The 20,652-nt window shown below is 45.1% G+C and overlaps 1 protein-coding gene across 1 annotated transcript in view; it reads right to left on the reverse strand.

Moving 5' to 3' along the window:
• The window catches only part of LOC116374865 (neural-cadherin), a 203,097-nt gene that overhangs the window by 52,405 nt on the left and 130,040 nt on the right, over nt 1-20,652 (reverse strand). The window contains exons 15-21 of the mRNA XM_031830758.1: nt 19,452-19,638; nt 17,780-17,923; nt 15,617-15,900; nt 13,055-14,669; nt 12,420-12,513; nt 10,761-10,945; nt 4,498-4,724 (exon numbers count right to left, since the gene is read on the reverse strand). Of these exons, the coding sequence (XP_031686618.1) occupies nt 4,498-4,724; nt 10,761-10,945; nt 12,420-12,513; nt 13,055-14,669; nt 15,617-15,900; nt 17,780-17,923; nt 19,452-19,638 (2,736 nt within the window). The remainder of the gene's footprint in view (nt 1-4,497; nt 4,725-10,760; nt 10,946-12,419; nt 12,514-13,054; nt 14,670-15,616; nt 15,901-17,779; nt 17,924-19,451; nt 19,639-20,652) is intronic.

The raw sequence follows: 20,652 nt of genomic DNA on the forward strand, positions 1-20,652 counted from the left end.
TATGCATATGGACTTCATGGAAAGTGTTACCAGAAAAGTTTTTTTCTGCTTCACCCTGTCCCTGCGTCTCTCATATCGTGTTTTTTAGGCATTGTCTGTTTCTGTCAGTGTGTCTCTGCCTTTGCCACATCACAGGGTATGTGTATGGGAGGGAATGAGGGGGAGATGAGGGGGGGGGGGGGCAGCAGGGCATAAGAGGGATATGAGGAGGAAAATAGAGGGGTAAACAGGGAGAAGAGAGAATAACCTTTGGGGGAGGGGCATACTGAGATTTCCACTTCCTCAAACCCAGCAGGCTGCAGGGGGATCTTGAGTGTTCAAAGCCAGAGACACACACAGACTGGGAGAGAGCAGAAAGAGGAGAAGGGCATACATGGGGAAATAGGGTAGTGATGGGCTGTCAGAGATCAGGGGCAGTAAAAAAACACTGTTTAAAAGTAACAAAGGGGCTCCCTCTCCCCATGACTATTCCACCACTACACTCCACTACACTCCGCCACTACACCTATTCACAATTCAAAGCACTATAAAGTGCCTTGCAAAAGTTTTCATCCCCCGTGGTGTTTTTCCTATTTTCTTGCATTACAACCTGTATTTAACCTGGATTTTCATTCGGATTTTATGTAATGGACATTCACAAAATAGTCCAAATTGGTCAAGTCTAATGAAAAAAATTACTTGTTTCAAAAAATTACATTTAAAAAAGACGGAAAAGTGGTGCATTCATATGTAGTCACCCACTTTCCTATGAAGCCCCTAAATAAGATCTGGTACAACCAATTACCTTCAGTAGTCACATAATTAGTTCAATAAATTACACCTGTGTGCAATCAAAGTGTCACATGATCTCAGTATATATACACCTGTTCTGAAATGCCCCAGAATCTGCAACACCACTAAGCAAGGGTCACCACCAAGCAAGCAGCACCATGAAGACCAAGGAGCTCTCCAAACAGATCAGGGACAAAGTTGTGGAGAAGTACAGATCAGGGTTGGGTTATTAAAAAAAACATCCCACGGAACACCATTAAATACGTTATTACAAATTTGAAAGAATATGGCACCACAACAAACCTTCCAAGAGATGGCCGCCCACCAAAACTCACGGACCAGGCAAGGAGGGTATTAATTAGAGAGGCAACAAAGAGACCAAAGATGACCTTGAAGGAGCTGCAAAGCTCCACAGCGGAGATTGGATCACTTTAAGGATAGCTTTAAGCCGTACACTCCACAGAGCTGGGCTTTACGGAAGTGCAGACAGAAAAAGCCATTGCTTAACAAAATAAATAAGCAAACACGTTTGGTGTTCGCCAAAGGGCATGTGGGAGACTCCCCAAATATATGAAAGATGGTGAGATGAGACAAAAATTTAGCTTTTTGGCCATCAAGGAAAATGCTATGTCTGGCGCAAACCCAACACACCCCGAGAACACCATCCCCACAGTGAAGCATGGTGGTGGCAGCATCATGCTGTGGGGATGTTTTTCATCGACAGGGACTGGGAAACTGGTCAGAATTGAAGGAATGATGGATGGCGCTAAATACAGGGAGATTCTTGAGGGAAACCTGTTTCAGTCTTCCAGAGATTTGAGACTGGGACGGAGGTTCACCTTCCAGCAGGACAATGACCCTAAGCATACTGCTAAAGCAACACTTTAGTGGTTTAAGGGGAAACATTTAAATGTCTTGGAATGGCCTAGTCAAAGCACAGACCTCAATCCAATTGAGAATCAGTGGTATGACTTAAAGATTGCTGTACACCAGCGGAACCCATCCAACTTGAAGGAGCTGAAGCAGTTTTGCCTTGAAGAATGGGCAAAAATCCCAGTGGCTAGATGTGCCAAGCTTATAGAGACATACCCCAAGAGACTTGCAGCTCTAATTGCTGCAAAAGGTGGCTCTACAAAGTATTGACTTTGCAGTCTTATTTCTTGTTTGTTTCACAATAAACAATATTTTGCTTCTTCAAAGCATTTTGTGTTAATAAAATAATACAAACCCCCCCAAAATCTATTTTAGTTCCAGGTTGTAAGGCAAAAAAATAGGGAAAATGCAAAGGGTGTGAAAACTTTCACAAGCCACTGTATATACAAACGTAGGTGGACATCCCTTCAAATTTTGGGATTCGGCTATTTCAGCCACACCCATTGCTGATGGGCACACAGCCAATCTCCATAGACAAACATTTCTGTAAAAATCGTCTGTCCTCGGTTGCAACACTCACTACCAAGTTCCAAACTGCCTCTGGAAGCACAGTCAGCTCAAGAACTGTTCGTCTGTAACTTCATGAAATGGGTTTCCATGGCCGAGCAGCCACACACAAGCGTAAGATCACCATGCACAATGCCAAGAGTCGGCTGGAGTGGTGTAAAGCTCACCACCATTGGACTCTGGAGCAGTGTAAACGTGTTCTCTGGAGTGATGAATCACTGCCCGAATGCATAATGCCAACTGTAAAATTTGGTGCAGGAGGAATAATGGTCTGGGGCTGTTTCTTATAGTTCGGGCTACGCCCCTTAGTTCCAGGGAAGGGAAATCTTAACATTACAGCATACAATGACTGATTGGTGTGGAAGAACTTCACTGGCCTGCACAGAGCCCTGACCTCAACCCCATCGAACACCTTTGGGATGAATTGGAACGCCGACTGCGAGCCAGGCCTAATCGCCCAACATCAGTGCCTGACCACCTCACTAACGCTTTTGTGGCCTAATGGAAGCCCCCGCAGCAATGTTCCAACATCTAGTGGAAAGCCTTCCCAGAAGAGTGGAGGCTGTTACAGCAGCAAAAGGGGGACCAACTCCATATTAATGTCCATGATTTTGGAATGCTGTGTCCACATTATTTTTGTCATGTAGTGTACTTCAAAACACAGTTTATATTATGGGACTTAGGGGAGGCATTTTCCTTCACAATATCATCTACTGGCAAGACGCTGACAAAGAGCATGTAGGGCTATGTTTGGATATTTCGATACAACTTACTTATAATTCTTTTTGGATTGGCCATGTATCCAGACAACCAATTTTACATTACAGAATTCAGAAATGAAGTCTCACAACAAAAGGCCTGGAAGCAGAGATCTATAACACAAAAGGGTCCCCTTTCACTTTCCAAAATCAACTAGAACGTCCCTTCTCTTCTTCACACTTTATTACTTCTACAAGAGGAACATAGAACTTGGTCTACATATCAATGAATTTAACCACAGCAAACCAATATGTTCTTTCTTAAAACTGTCAGGGGTGTACTAACAATTGAAATGCTCTACCAGCAAGGGAAATCTCTATTGCCGTGAAAGAAACAGAGAAAGAGAGAGAGAGAAAATACCATTTATGTCTCTCATATTTCCGAGCATTACTGTAGAATTGCAAACTTTAATAACCGCAGCCGTCCCCCCTCCCTATTTCCCTCTCCGCGCTCATCTTCCCTCGCCACACTTCACATCTCATTGTGATCGATGTCTTTTCAGAGGGGCACACGAAACCCAGATCACAGAGCACAGACCAACCACAAGCCACACCTGAAGCATCCCCAACCTCTCTTTCTCCTTTCCTTCTCTCTCTCCCTTTCTCTTTATTTCTGTCTTTCGTTCTCTCTTTCACTGATTTCTCTCTCCTTCTCTACCTCGGTATATCCCCCCCCCCTCTTTCTCTCCCTACACTATTTCTCTCTAGCTTTCAACTGCATGAAAGAGGAAGTGAATGTGCGCCTCAATGAAGAGATGTCAGAACAGAAGGAAGCCGAAACTAAGTGTTGGGTAATTAGGATGATTGCAATTTTGAAATTGTACATTTAGTAATTTTACAGACTCTCTTATCCAGAGCGACTTAAAAGAGCAAATACAGGTTTTGTGCCTTGCTCAAGACTTTTTACCTAGTCGGCTCAGGGATTCAAACCAGCGACCTTTTGGTTACTGGCCCAACACGGTTAACCACTGGGCGATGTAATGGTCTGGTTTAACTTTAAAGATTGTCCCTGTGTAACAACTACACTGTAAGGCTCCACAGCCCACAATAATCTATAGCTGGCCTGGTGAATACAGTCCAATACTGCAATAACTAATGTAGTCAAATTGACAGCACCACAAGAGCAGTTTAGATATATTATACTGTAATTGACATTGCAATGTTACATAATCCATGATGTAACATCCACATAAAACCAGCTCAAAAAAACTAGAGGGTTACATTTTTGTGGAAAACAGAAGGCTACACAAATACATATTGCAAATTTTTTCGATTGAAATCCCCCTCTCTTCAAAATAGGCAACAATCCTGAGTGACTGTATTTTCCATAATTGGACCACATATGGAAATGTCTTCTGTCCAGTAATCCTGTGTGTATTTTCAGTGGGGTCAAGTCAGGGTTGCATCTTCTGATGCTTAATGAGTGAGGCTCGTTAAAATAATCACACCATCGTTCTTTTATTGTCATTTTCTTACTCAAACCAAATCATAGTGTATTCAACAGGATCACTTCCAGGGTCATCATTACCTTTTGTTTGTGAGCAGCGAGGTATCCCTGTAGTCTCTCTGCTCTGAGGAAGGGACTGCTGTGCACTGCGAAGCGCACGTCCAGTGTCCTCTCCCTGACGTCCATCAGGCTGAAGACGTTGATGTCATCAACGCCCACCGCCAACATCTCTGACAGGAAGTCCACCAGCAGTTCATAGCGACTCCTCAAGCTACCACGCTGCTCAATAAACTCCTTCGCTGTGATGTCTGCAACACACCACACATAGACACACAAACAAACAAAGTTATACAAGTTCAGAATAGAACATATGCCAGAGGACTCGTCCCTCTCGTTTTCCGAGGCTAAATTAATGCATCCCCCAAATCTCTTCAATGAGCAGGAGAAACTTACAGGCAATAAACAAAATGTGTTCCCAGACCTGACCAGACAGGCCCTGTCAATCTCCACCCCTCTCCCCGCCCGAGAGCCACTGGCCCTGGCTCAGCAAGACAGACACCACCCATCCCTGCTACACATTGTCACAGTCACAGCCAACGCTCACACAGAAAGACCCCTCTGGCTATGTCAGGGATATTGAGGGGGGGGGGGGGGGGGACGGAACAGCCTTCAACCTCAATTTGGAAGAGTTGCCAAGGAGAGGGTGCCAAGGTGAGAGAGCTCCTGAGCCGAGGCCGTCTCTCCCCTGAGTCAAGGATTCCTCTAATTGAGCCGACACCTTCTAGCATGGGATTAGGAGAGAGAGGGGAGCTGGGGCTGGAGCAGGGGCCCTGGGCTTGACCTCTGCCCACCCCCACACCCCTCAGTCCCCTGGGCCCTGTTTGACACAGACAGGGTCCCCCTACTGCTCCAATCGAAACTCTTTAGCACACAGGAGACAGGTAGAAAGGAAAGGAAAATAGATTTCATCCAATTTTAATGATATCAGTGACATAGTTAGAAATAGTTATAAGAGAGATGGCTCCAATAGTCATATCTGATGAATGGAACGTTAAATAAATGCATGTTTTTGAATTTGGTTGTTTCTACAAAGTTTAGTGTGTGTAACTGTCTGACTAAATATGTGAGTGTGTGTGTAACTTTCTGACAATGTGTAGTGTGTCTGTGTGCTCTCATCTCTCCAACTCTTAATCCCCGCGCTGACGGCAGGCTTTAAGTGTCATGCTGGGAACACCTGAGCTGTGTCAATCTGGGATCATTAGGTCCCGAGGAGTGTCAGTGTTGCTCAGTGTGATTAAGGCCATGGGAGCAGACAGAGGGAGGAATCCTAGATTGACAATAAGAGAATGGAAATGGAGCTCAGTGAGGGGATGCTGCAGCCATCTGTCTGGTCTCATTACCAGTGCTGTGGGAGACAGGCAGGGACTGTCTTTAACATGGAGGGACAGATTTACACCTGGCTTTGATCCAATGCAATGATCACATTGACTCTCCTTCCCACGGGCATTAGGGGGATACACACACACCCACACACACGCACACACACACGCACACAAAACAAAGACACGTACATACACCCCCCTAAGTATTTATTTGGACAGTGAAGCTATTGGATATTAGATAACAAGTTCTATATTTAAGGGTATGGTAACACTTGTAGAGCATCAACCAATGGACTATCAGTAACATGCCAACTGCATGTCTGCTGACTTTCAACAATAAATTGTCTATAGTCCATCGACAGATGTTCAATTCTTTAAAACATCGTGGGGCTAGGGTCTATTTTCCTGAATTTCCGCTTGACTGACGTGCCCAGAGTAAACTGCCTGCTACTCAGGCCCAGAAGCCAGGATATGCAAATAATTGGTAGCATTGGATAGAAAACTCTTTAAAGTTTGTAGAAATGTTAAAATAATGTATGAGACTATGACACAATTAATATGTTTTTTTTTGGTCCCAGGCTCTAATAATGGAAAGCTATGGGTCTTATGCAATTCAAACTCCCAGATTGCAATTCCTATGGCTTCCACTAGATGTCAACAGTGTTTGTTCAAGGTTTCGGGCTTGTTTCTTCCAAAACGAGGAAGAATTTGGAGTTTTGGTACAAAGAGTCACAGTTTGAAATCAGTCTGTGGGCGTGTGACGAAGAGGAGACGCACTGTTACTTTTCTATTGAACTTACTTCTTTCCGTATGAAATATTATAGTTTATTTACATTTTAGGGTACCTGAAGATTGATTAGATACGTAGTTTGACTTGTTTGAACAAAGTTTAGAGGTAGGTTTTTGGATTCCTTTGTCTACATGTTGAACAAGTGGATTACTGAAATTGATGGCGCCAACTAAACAGACTTTTTGGGAAATAAAGAAGGATTTTATCCAACAAAATTACCATTAATGTTGTAGCTGGGACCGTTGGGATGGCAAACAGAGGAAGATTTTCAAAAGTAAGTGATTTATTTAATCGCTATTTGTGATTTTATAAAGCCTGTGCTGGTTGAAAAATATGTTGATGTGGGGCGCCGTCCTCAAACAATCGCATGGTATGCTTTCGCTGTACAGCCTATTGTAAATCGGACAATGCAATTAGATGAACAAGGATTTAAGCTTTTAAATGATATTAGATCCTTGTATGTTGATAAATGTTTAATATTACGATTATTTATTTGAATAAATAACCGGATGTTGTCGACAGGTGTCCCGCTGACGGGATGCCTATTAAACAATCAAAACAATCAAATCTAATTCACCAACGTTTCTTAAAATGGATAGTATTTTGGAATTCAACTCTTCAAATGAAAGCACTTTATGTATCTAGTTCCCACCCTTGAAGGTGTCATAAGTATTTGGACAAATTCACTTACAGTATATAACATTAATTCAAATGTTTCGTATTTGGTCCCATATTCCTAGCATGCAATGACTACATCAAGCTTGTGACTACAAACTTGCTGGATGCATTTGCAATTTGCTGTGGTTCTGTTTCGGATTACGCTGTGGCCAATAGAAATGAATTGTAAATAATGTAATGTCATTTTGGAGTCACTTTCATCTTTAACTTTCATGATTAATTCATCCACATTAATGTAAAAGTGTTCAGACACATATTCTAGTCTTATTTACAATAAAAGTGACTCCAAAATGACACACTAAATTATTAACCATTCGTTTCTATTGGGCACAACAACCCGAAACACAACCAAAACAAACTGCAAATGCATCCAATAACTTTGTAGAGTCACACGCGTGATGTAGTCATTGTGTGCTGGGAATATGGGACCAAAATACTAAACGTTTGACTAAACTGAAAGTGAATTTGTCAAAATAATTATTACACCTACAAATGGAGGGACTAGATACATAAAGTGCATTGATTTCTAAGTGGTGCAACAGATATGTATGAAAATACCCTCAAATAAAAAGGTGACATTCTGTACTGTTGCCTCATATAAAACATTTGATCTCAAATCCAAAATGGTGGAGGACAGAGCCAAATTTTAGCTTCACTGTCCAAATACATACGTAAGGCACAGTAAATACAAACTACCTCCATTAAAAGAGACTAGCATGCCCCTGTCATGTCAGGTCAGCAGACAGACACACTGATGGTGACAGAGTAGAGGGTCTCAGTTGACTGGGTCAATAGGACCTTGAGACAGACTCAGAGGTTAGTATTGGTGTTAATCCCAGAGGTGAACTGAAGATATTTTTTCCAATTTCTATTTTTATTGATTGCATGAAGCAGGAAGCAGGAGAGATGCAAACAGGTGAGGTGGGCCCCAGAGTTAGACAGAAGGGAGGGAAGGGGGAGAATGGAATGAAGGATTAAATGTGAAACTTTTTCTAACTAATCTCCCAGCCAGAAAAAGACACACTCAAGCTGTTTCAAAGTTCTTTATCCCACATACGAGACATTACCCAGAGGACTGTGCGTTTGAGCGAGAGAGCGAAAAAGAGTGAGTGTGTGTGTACTTGTTTTCCTACCCTTTTCCTTCCTTTACCAGGACCCTAATGTCCTAATAATTCACCTGGATGGCCTGACAAGGTAGGAAAACAATAATAACACAAAAATATTTCTTCATGTCCTGAATTTGCTATTTTAAGCTTAAGGGTTAAATGTAGGGTTTTGGGGTTAAGGTTAGGGTTAAGGTTAGGGTTAGGTTTAGGGTTAGGTTAAAGGGTTAGGTTAAAGGGTTAGGGGTTAGGGAAAATAGGATTTGTAATGGTCAAACATTTTTACTCCCCCCAAAAGTCCTGAAATTTCACAAAAATAAAACTGTGTGTGTGTGTGTGTGTGTGTGTGTGTGTGTGTGTGTGTGTGTGTGTGTGTGTGTGTGTGTGTGTGTGTGTGTGTGTGTGTGTGTGCGTGTGTGTGTGTGTTTCTTTGAAGATGTCATATATGCTTATGTGAACTGGTGTGGGCATCTCAAGGATTCACTATTTATCACACATTTCACCTTTCAATCATTTTCTCCTGCAAGTTTTCCACAAAGAGCCTTAATCTCCCAGAATAAGATTTAACAGTACATGTCCTTATTGCCTTCCACATTTGTTCTTGAAATGGGATTTAAAATGTCAAGGAAGCTATGTCAGTAATACTATAAGTTGAATTTTACATAATCCTTCAGACTTGGAATCCATGAGAATGTTTACAGAGTGCTTTATTTGTGAAATAACCTGAAAATGGCTTTCAGAATCCCAATTACCTTCAGGTAATTGCTGTTTACAAATGCATTTGGGATTGGGGGCAGTCTTGGTGTTGACATTTAACATTTCCTGGGTTGTGTCTACAGATGTATATTTAACCCAATGTGTCCCACTGTAACACCGCACGGTTGTGGACTTCTAACACTGTTTAAACATTGTGTGTTTCAGCTACGGACGTCGGGGTTGTACCATTGGAATCGCCGACTTCTTCTACGTCCGTAGATACCAACCACGTCTGTGTGATTACTGGGGGCTGAGCTAGATCGGTGTTTGTGAGACAAGGGTGGATCTCGAAGAGGCCCCGGATCTTTCTGTAAAAACGTCTGTAGAGTCCGAATGGTTTAAGCAACAAACGACTAAAAGCTCTCCATGACAATCGGAGACACTCACGAACACACACACATTGCTCTATGATGCTCACACGCTACTCGAGAGTCATTCGAAGGTAAGGGGTTCTTCTAGGGAAACGCCACACAGTTGAAACAGTCGAAACTGACTCGTTGGATAATCATTTCCCACTGAGGAAACAATTTATGTACTTACAATATTCATATCAACTAATTTTTATCAATTTTTTGATTTGGCAGACCTTATTTGTTCTATTATTGACATCTGCCAGTAAAACTCATAAACACAACTGTTCATGTCAAATTCTACTACATGTAGCCCTGGTTTCCCTAAAACAGAAACTGGTAAAACACTCCATTGTGAGGATAAATATATGGGCTTGCGGATAAGTCAGATGAATACAGTCTTGCTGGGGTCTCAGGACTGATTAGGGTAATTGCACTCTAGGTTGAGCGTCTGAGTCTGGTTCAGTTCTCAGCACTACAGCAGTTGTTGCCATATTGCTTCCAATAACACTCACCTTCAGCAGACATTTTATGCCACGAGCCATTTCGATCAATACAAACTCTCCAGCTCTCTAAATGCAGTGGATATTGTTGTCATTTAGAGGATGCACTCGAAATACCCGGCTAAGAAGTTTACGAAACCAAGCGGCTCTACTGTAGATGAAATGGACTGAAGCAGAGTGCAAACAAACATTGATTACGGAAGATTTTGGTTCCATTTTCATCACTTACAGTACATATTATCAAACGCCCTGTTTACCCAGTTCCCTTTAAATAAATAATGTTACATCGTATATAATCACCAGCTGTAATGTAACGGCTCCTGGTTGGTGTGACTACATTGCCTGCTGCTGTTTTTTTGAAGCAAATCCCTTTATCAGCTTATATGAGCCATGACTCCCTCCGCTATTCCTCTCTCTCTCTCTCTCTTTTCATTTAAATATCTCAGAAATCATAAAATCCCCTCAGCCATAGACCATCTCTTCCAGAGTATATTTCATTTTCACACACACAAGCGGTGCATCTGACTATAATTGACGCCCAAAATGAAAGTGCTGAGGAAGTAAAACATTGTCTAATTATAATTCAGAATTACATACTTCCAAGAATGACATGTTTCCACTGTTACTAACCCATACATTGTATCTTGAAAATATACATTCTTATAAACATAAGAAATCATCTTCATACGATAACATGACACCATATAAAACATTCCGACCCCTGATGTGTCCCAGGTCATACAGTAGGTCAAGGTTCAGAGGACTTGTGTACTGTAGTGTACCTGCCAGGCGCAGGGATCCAGAATTGTAGATGGCCTCGTCGCGCAGCTCCCTCACATACACTGTTACCCCGGAGACGGCATCTGGCCACACGCCGTCTGACACGCACACCTGAAACTTGTAGCTGCCTGGGGGAGTGTTCTCCTTAATGATCACGAATCCCGTCCGCTTGTTCAGGATGAAGTAACTGAGGAGGCATCAAAAACTACATCAGCAACATCAATGCTTCATATATTGCATGTAAAATGAGCAGCCTGGGGTATATCTGTAGTTAGAGTTGGTGGTACACCACTGTGAATGAATACTAGGTTGACATAAATGAGAAGAAATTACTGAGAGACTTTGGGAACCAGAGCGAGGAGATTAAGACACAATGATTCAAAACAGCAGAATAAAAGAAGGAATAGATAAGAGAGAGAGGATATAAGAAGAGAAAATAAGAAAATATGGGGGAGGAGAGAATAGAGGGGGAGGGAGGAGGGAGGAGAGGATAGAGGGGGAGGGAGGAGGGAGGAGAGGATAGAGGGGGAGGGGGGAGGGAGGAGGGAGGAGAGGATAGAGGGGGAGGGAGGAGGGAGGAGGGAGGAGAGGATATAGGGGGAGGGAGGAGGGAGGAGAGGATAGAGGGGGAGGGGGGAGGGAGGAGAGGATAGAGGGGGAGGGAGGAGGGAGGTGAGGATATAGGGGGAGGGAGGAGGGAGGAGAGGATAGAGGGGGAGGGGGGAGGGAGGAGGGAGGAGAGGATAGAGGATAGAGGGGGAGGGGGGAGGGAGGAGAGGATATAGGGGGAGGGAGGAGGGAGGAGAGGATAGAGGAGGAGGGAGGAGGGAGGAGAGGATAGAGGGGGAGGGGGGAGGGAGGAGGGAGGAGAGGATAGAGGGGGAGGGGGGAGGGAGGAGGGAGGAGAGGATAGACGAAAGAAGGGGAGGGAAGGGGAGATTATAAAAGGGATAAGAGCAAAAGATGAGAGGAAGCAACTCCTTGTGGTCCACGACTTCATACTTCCTTTGTAATTGAGCTCATTCAAGTTTGATTACACCGGGAATCAAAGCAAGATCCCAGGCACATCAAATAGTGAAGGAGACATTGAGATGAGATGGTTTATCATCTTCAAATCCAACTGTGTTTAATATGAAGTGTCAAAATTAGTCAACTGGATTCCAACCTTTTCCCTATTGAGTAATGCAGAAGTTTCTCTACTCGAGTGAAGATGAGAGATGCTAGATTAAATATTAACTCTGTATAGATTCAACAACATACTGTAGCTATGTGTGTTGAAAGAACAGATTCTCTGGGGGGAAAAAGCTACAGTCAATCTTAGTTTCTGTATGTGAGTGCAGGGCTATAGCAGTGGTAGTCGTCATGCTTCTGGATGTGAGGCCGTCGAAGGTGTCACATGGTATGACATGTTCCGAACACTGCTGTAGCTGCTGAGCCTTCACAGAGATCTCAAGGCAAACGTCTCAAAAATGCCCTGTCGCTCAGGGTTCCTCTGCTCTGCTCGTCTCGCTCCTTTGTCTCAGGTGCAGGTCCACAACATCAATGACAGAGAGGCTGTCGGGAGAGACATCACTCTCAAGGTTTATGGCGCATTGAGAGAGGGCGATAGGAGGGAGGGAAAGAGAGAGAAATACAGATGAAGAGAGCTAGGGATCTCTTACTTGGGCACATGTCCCTCAAAGGCGTAGGTCTTGTTGTCCCAATCATCAGGATCCGGGGCGTAGACCTTCCCCAGGACAGTGGTCGGCATCCTCCCTGTCGGCAAAGAACATAGATTTTCTCAAGGGTGTGTGTCTCTCTGTGTGTGTGTGTCACGAAGAGGCATAGTCAAAAAGAACACTGTTCTGAAAACAGCTAGCTAGAGAAACGCCATCATGGTCATTGCAAGGCAACAAGAAAATGTGTCTGAAAGAAACTAGTCAACACATATTACCAGCAACTCTCCACTGCACTTCAGCAATGGGGAACAAAATGTATTGACTCATTTTGTGAAAGGAGAGGTATAAACCAGGAATAGATAGTCAACCCTGAAGAGTAGAAAAGAGAATCAGCTATACCTAATTGCTCGCACCTATAGCAGCTCTTACTCTACAAAGGCGCCAGAACAACAAAAGAGACATGGTTTCTTTCCATAAACTCCCAGTTGAAGCAAAACCTTCAAGCCCTGGAAAAGGTCAGACTGAGGGTCAAATGATTTGCTCCTCATTCATATATTGCTTTGTGAATTTGTTCTCTCGGTGCTGTGCTATGCATGAATACATGCGCTATAGTGTATTGATGATGGCAGTGATCTCACCTCTGTGACTGTTGACAAAAACCTCCTTCTCTCCCGTCTGGTGAGCATGGTCGTTCTCGTCTCCTATGGTGATGGTCAGAGTGTTGGTGACCGTCTTGGGTGGATGGCCGCTGTCACTCATGATGATCTGTAGGAGGAACTCTTTCTGCCTCTCCCGGTCGAAGGCCCTCAGGGCTGTGATGGTGGCCGTGCCGTTTCCGTTATCCTGCAGGTAGAAGTCGTTGCTGTGGTGTAGCTCTAAGGGAAGGCTGAAGTAGAATGGAGATCCGTTCTCTGCTGAGTCTCGGTCTACGGCCCGCAGCAGTGTGGAAGTCTGGTTGAGTCTGACCAGCTGGGGACCAGAGACGTTCTCCCACACCACTGGGGCGTACGTTGCCTCAAACTCCGGTCCGTTGTCGTTGACGTCCAGCAGGGCCAGCTGAATGGTGGCGCTGCCCGTCAAGGCCGGAGAGCCGTGGTCAGAAGCCAGGACGACCAGGTTGTGTTGCGCTGCTGTCTCTCTGTCCAGAGCGCTGATCACAGTGACTAGACCAGACTGGTCTACAGAGAACTGGCCCAGAGGGTCTGACTCGTGGAGGATTTTGTAGGTGATCTCCTTGTTTTGGCCTGAGTCAGAGTCGCTGGCCGTCAGCCTGGCCACGCTGCTGCCCACGGGCACGTCCTCGGGCAGGGGCGCTGGCGGCTGGGAGAGCGCGATGAAGATGGGTGCGTGGTCGTTACAGTCCTCTACCTCTACGACACAGTGGATAAAGCTGGAGAAGTCCAGATCTTCGACCTTCAGGGTGAGGTTGAAGCGCTGCTCACTGGGCCTCTCGTAGTCCAGCCTCTTCTTCAGCCTCAGGGTGCCACGCTGCTCCTGCCGTTGGCTCACCATGGAAAACTTCTGCTCTGGGTCTCCTGCCACCACACTGAATGTGAGCTGGGCGTTCTCGCCTGTGTCCCAGTCCTCAGCAGACAGCTCCAGCACCACCGCGTTGGGCTCACTGCTTTCAGGAACCCTGGCGAGGCAGGATCGCTCCGTGAATCTGGGTGCGTGGTCATTGACATCTGTCACCCTGATGGTGGCGGTACCCGTGCCCGTCATGCCACCCCCGTCCCTGGCCTCCACCATCAGCAGGTAGGTCTCTGCCTGCTCCCGATCCAGGCCACTCATTGCCACCGAGATGGTGCCCGTGGACGGGTTAATGCTGAACATGTCAGAGCCGCCGCCACCTGTACCCGTATTACCCACAATCCTGTAGGACAGCACGGCGTTCTGGCCCACGGCCGAGTCATCCAGGTCGGTGGCCGTCATCTCCATGACAGAGGTGCCGGGGGCAGAGTTCTCCGGCACGTTGCCATGACAATCGGGGGCGCAGGTGAAGATGGGCGCGTTGTCGTTGATGTCCCACACGTTGATGATGATGTCAGTGAATCCGGTCAGGCCCTCGCCGCCCTCATCTGTGGCAAGGACCACAAACCTCCACACGGCCCGCTCCTCCCGGTTCAGAGTCCTCTGAGCATAGATCTTCCCTGTAACCTCATCAATAATGAACTCGCTCTCGGCTCCCTGGCCATGGAGGGAGTACCGCAGGGCCTCCTGGTCAGCATCCTTATCTGGGTCAGTAGCAGTTACCTACAACATCAAAGGGAATGTGCTTGTGAAGCTTTTTAATCTGCAGCCTGCAAACTTCTTTTATGGAGTTCAGCACTGTTTAATTATTGAAGCTTGCTGACTTGGTGTCATCCATCAGGTTGGTTGAAGTGTTAACTTCACACCTACCTGCTCTGCACAGTGATCAACTCTAGTTTATCGGTTACGTGCACAACTTTCACTCTCCTGACCTCAGCCCCAAATCAATCCCCAGGCAGAGCAACATCTACCACGAGAATTTAAATCTATCATGAGAATTGCAGAGCGTCAGGTACTGTAGGTGAAATGAAACCAATGAGTGGTGAGGGGAAACTGCTAATGGTCTAAAGCTAGTACCAGATGTCCCGTCTGAAGAACCTTATGAAATAGCATGATGTCATCTCATGCAATTCAGTCTGAGGACATAAAGGCTTTGGAAATAGAGTGTCTGTAACCTCCTGGTGCACAATGACTCACATTTTGAATGACAGAATTGTGTGACCTTGGAATTATAAGGTTCCATCTGCAAAAAGATGATTCCGAGATAATTGGTTGGAATGATTGTTATCTTGTATTCTTTTGAACTTGAATTAGGGTATGCAGTGGGTACAGAATATTTGACAAAGCAACGCCATGCAAGTAACTCAGTTTCGCCAAAATGCAGATAGAGCCTTATAATGTTAAGCTCTTGAGATACTGAGGGAAAAGCGTTCAAATGATAACAGAATGACAAAATGTCAGTCTGTCACGTTGACAGAGTTGTATAACACGGTTGAGTTGGCGGCAAAATACTCTCACGAGATTTCAGAAGTCTGATCCTTGATATCGTACGATTCTCCCTCATTTTCTGCTAACACATGTGATGACTTTAATAGATCACTTGTATCTGTTGCCACAATAACGTGACAAATGAAGATGACTGCGTGACTCAATGAGCGTTTCACACATACCTGAAGCACGAACACAGGCGATCCATCCAGCTCTTCAGTCACAGAACCGTAGTACTCGTTGACAGTGAACACTGGCGCCTCGTCGTTCTTGTTGACCACGTTGACCATCACATCCGCATAGTCCTCCCACTTCCCGTCCGACGCCAGCACCAGCAGCTTGTAGCCTTTGTTCCGCTCGTAGTCCAGAGGCTGGGCGATGAAGATGGTGCCCACCTCTGGTTCCACGTCGAAAACCCCACCAGTGTTGCCAGACGTGATCTGGTAGCGCAGCTTAGCATTGGCGCCTAAACAGAACGATGTGGTAACTAAGACGTGTGTAGTAAGCAGAATATGGACACCATGAGCATCACATACATATCATTTAACATATATAGCTAACATTTTTCAGGAATCAACGTTTTAGTTTTCCAATGAGTTCTGACTGAATCCAGGTAACAGTTCTGCTGGACATTTCAGGAAGTTTCTTCATTTTTATGCATCACAAAGCAATTGTAATAGGGTTTATTAGCTGATCAGGAGTTATATACAGAATCCAATAATTGAGAGGAGACTCAATGGAGTCTCAGTCAGATTCAATACATTACAACTCAAGAGAGGGAGAATGGAGGAATCTCCAAAGAAAAGATATTCATAGGTTATTTGCAACATGAAAGTGAGGACGCCAGAACAGAGCAGAGCAGTAATCCCTAATCCTGAGTATTTTGTTGTGTTGGCAACAGTGCTAATGAAACATTAGAATGACCTGTGAATAGATATGTTTTCATTTGAGCTTCCTTCCCCCTTCAAAGTGCTGAGTTCAAATCCCAGTGGAGACCATGCATGCACAGAGCGAGCAACGCAGTGTAAACAAACTAAATGAAAAAACAAACACAAGAAATCCTATTCCCACTTGTACGTGTTAAAAAAAAAACGTCCCACTTCCCCTGGCTATAAGCTGTTATGCTGACAGGAGGAGAACAAAAAGAAACGATCTGATTCCACTTCCAGGAACTCTTATCAGCACAGTAAAGGAAAAAGACCTCACTGTCTCTCTCTCTCTCTCCCACTCTGTTCTCTCTCTTTCTCTGTGTTCCTAGTTCCCTGGCTCCCTCAGTAGTGATAATCTGCTTGGGGTGTCGGCCCATCAGCATAGCTGGCCCCGTGTGTGTGCTTTATTACCCAAAGTGGCCCGGAGACTGTCCCCTCACGAGGGGCACTGTGTGTTGAGATTGCGTAGATGGAGCTGGCGGCGCGGCCGAGCCCATTCATCACAGAGAGGTGGTTGCTGCTCCACAGGCCTACGCGCTCCGACATGATAAATGTCTGATAATATGAAGCTACGCCCCCCTTCTCCCCTCCTCTCCTATTCCCATAGCGGACTGATAAAGAGCCCTCACCGTGCTAGCTAGCTGGCGCAGCACCGAAGGTGATGATATGCTTCACAATGGATTTATTGTAGCGGTCCGTGTGAGCTAGAGCCGGCTGAATGAGGGTGAGTCAGGTGAATAAATGACAGTGTGTTAGTATAGGTTGAGATGGATGGGAGAGGGGTATGGATGGTGCCCATAGGAGGAGAGTTATTATAGGGCTTGCTGCAGAGAGAGAGTAGAGTTCCTGTGTGCTGTGTGTGTGCAGTCCCTGGCCTGGGAGTTGATGAGCCTATTGGGATGTTAAGGATGTCCGTTCTGAGCTATTGGGGAAGCCACATGGAGACTTATGCAGTTTGTATGAAAAGAAAAGCTGATTTATATTATGTATACACTGCAGTACCTTGACAAATTATATGACACACCAACAATCTATAACATGAAATCGATGTGAAATATACAGGATCAGTCAAATGTTTGGACACACCTACTGTACTCATTCCAGGGTTTTTCTTAATTTTTTACTATTTTCTACATTGCAGAATAATAGTGAAGACATAACAACTTTTAAATAACACATATGGAATAATGTAGTAAGCAAAAAAGTGTTAAACAAATCAAAATATATTTTATATTTGAGATTTTTCAAAGTAGCCACCCTTTGCCTTGATGACAACTAGGGCATCTCAACCCTACTGTTTTTTTCAGGGTCATGACCTGAGGATAGATGGAGAGCCCTCGTAACCTCTCACACGTTCACTGAGCCCCGGGAGAGTGTGAATGACAGGGAAGTATTTCCTCCCTCTCCACCACTTACCTTCATCCTCGTCATTAGCACTGACAGTGAGGATGGCAAAGCCCACGTCTGCATCCTCATCCACGTCGACTTCATACACCGTCTGAGCAAAGACAGGCTTGTTATCGTTCACATCGCTGATGAAAACCCTCACGTACGCCGTGTCTGAAGGAAGGAGAGAGAGAGCACAGAGTGAGAGATTAAACGCCAGTCCCGCTCTTATTCTGTCAACTTGAACACACACACCCCCCCTCTTTCCCTCGCTCTTCTTTATCCCTCTATTTCTCCCTCCATCCTCCTATCTTCACCCTCTGTTATTCCTCACATCTCTCCCTCTCTCTCCGTCTGATTCTTTCTTTTCTGAAGCAATCCGTAGGCAGATGTGAAAAGAGACCCTTGAGGGGAGGAGGGAGTGGGGTCCATCCCAATATAATATGCTCCCTTTGATATGAGTATGAAAAGGAACATAATTTGCAATACACTCTTCAAGATAAGATCAATTATGTAAGCTGGTTGCAAGGAGGGCTTGCAGTTTAACACAGAGATAATGCAGCCTAGCAGCAAAACAAGCCACAACCTCCAACTTTGTACGCCTTTCTGAGTCTGACGGAGGAGAAGAGAAGGAGGACATATCTGTTGGGCAGATGCAGCCATCGTCAATTGATTTGTCTCCTCCTCTCCTGTGTTCCAGACACACACAGAGAAGCGTGGCAAGTACGCAGCGTCAACACCGTGACAGATTGCTCTTTCCCCGTAAACACTGCTATTGCATCAAGGTCGTGTTTACGACCCCTCCTCAATACTCCTCTATCCTTGTGTCTAGTCTTCTTTCTTTTCTTTTTTGAACAGCTGTCATCGATCACAACATCGCCCAACTCCTGGGCTCCTCCAATTTCATTCAGTATACTCTTTAGTCGAGGGAGAGAGAGATTGAGAACGTGTGTGTGTTTGCATGTTTTTTCCCCCACGATTCACACCCCTCTCCCCCCTGTAAAGCCCTATAGACTCCTCCTACATGCTAAGCAAAAGAGCAGTGTTCTGGGAGGAGTCTCCATCCCTCTGAAGTCGCTAGTCGCCAATCCTCTTTATTTTTTAAAGATATTTTTTTATTTAACTAGGCAAGTCAGATAAGAGCAAATTCTTATTTACAATGACAGCCTACCCCTAACCCGGACAACGCTGGGCCAATTGTGCACCGCCCTATGGGACTCCCAATCACGGCCAGCCGGTTGTGATACAACCTGGAATCGAACCAGGGTCTGTAGTGACGCCTCTGAGAGCAACTTTTAATAATCTATGATAATATGAATGAAAAATACATTCTCCTTAAGACCCTGTCTGGTTGTTCATCAGCGGGTGAGAGTTCCCTCTGGGGAGAGATACGCATATTGGGTAGAGAGAGAGAGAGACGATCCCTCCCCACCAAAGAGACAAGCAGCAGCTCAGACTTAAATGACGTCTTGAAACAGCCTTCCAAACCCCAGCTCTCCTACTGTAGTACCAAAGCTGGCCAGAAAATGGGGTCATTTTTCAAATGTATTGAAATGCATTCAGACATTGCGCACAGTGTATTCCTAAGTCGTCACAATTTGCATACATGCATATTGCATGCATTGCTGTTCTCTCTCTCGTCACCAGCCACTACCATTCTCCAGCCCTGTTGAGCTGATGAGCTGATCTGAGCTGGCCTCACCTGAGTTGGGCTGTCCATGTTTCCCGGGTCGTGCTGACTCCCAGCCGTCCACTGACTTGACCTCCAGCAGGTAGGAGCCTTTGGTCTCACGGTCAAACACGGTCTCTGTGTAGATGGAGCCCAGCTCAGGATCAATCCGGAAGTACTGGTAGTCCCCACTGCGGTCGTTTAGCAGGGAGTAGGAGATCTGAGACAGACAGAGAGAGAGAGAGAGAGAGAGAGAGAGAGAGAGAGAGAGAGAGAGAGAGAGAGAGAGAGAGAGAGAGAGAAAGGAGGAAGAAGTGGAGGGAGAGCAGGAGGCCAGGGTAGAAGAGAATGAAGGATGAGGTTAAAGAGAGTGGCATGGAGAAGGTGAAGGATATGAATGGAGAAAGAGTGGAAAGGACGTCGGAGATAAACAAGGGATGAGTAAGACAGGATGGACGTGAGAGAGACAAGGAAGACAGAGATGCAGAGTAAGGATCACCAAAGGTAGGTGAGTGAGACGGGAGAGAGACAAGGAAGACAGAGATGCAGAGTAAGGATCACCAAAGGTAGGTGAGTGAGACGGGAGAGAGACAAGGAAGACAGAGATGCAGAGTAAGGATCACCAAAGGTAGGTGAGTGAGACGGGAGAGAGACAAGGAAGACAGAGATGCAGAGTAAGGATCACCAAAGGTAGGTGAGTGAGACGGGAGAGAGACAAGGAAGACAGAGATGCAGAGTAAGGATCACCAAAGGTAGGTGAGTGAGACGGGAGAGAGACAAGGAAGACAGAGATGCAGAGTAAGGATCACCAAAGGTAGGTGAGTGAGACGGGAGAGAGACAAGGAAGACAGAGATGCAGAGTAAGGATCACCAAAGGTAGGTGAGTGAGACGGGAGAGAGACAAGGAAGACAGAGATGCAGAGTAAGGATCACCAAAGGTAGGTGAGTGAGACGGGAGAGAGAATAATAGTTTTATTCAAACAATAGTTTATTCTAAAAATAATCTATAACACCATGCATAAGATTCATTTATTTCTCTATTGGGGTGGATGTGTGCACACATTCTTATTTAACCAAACTTGAATGAACTACTCTGGAGCAGAGAGATCTCATTCAACCCAGCCACATGTGACCCTCTGTGACAATTTATTTCTAGATCAATAAAACAAAGCTATGTCGTTATAATTTGGTTTAAAGCAGGAGCCTGAAGTCTATTCACCAAAGAAGAATGAAC

This window comes from Oncorhynchus kisutch, linkage group LG8 (assembly GCF_002021735.2).
Source record: "Oncorhynchus kisutch isolate 150728-3 linkage group LG8, Okis_V2, whole genome shotgun sequence".
NCBI classification, from domain to species: domain Eukaryota; kingdom Metazoa; phylum Chordata; class Actinopteri; order Salmoniformes; family Salmonidae; genus Oncorhynchus; species Oncorhynchus kisutch.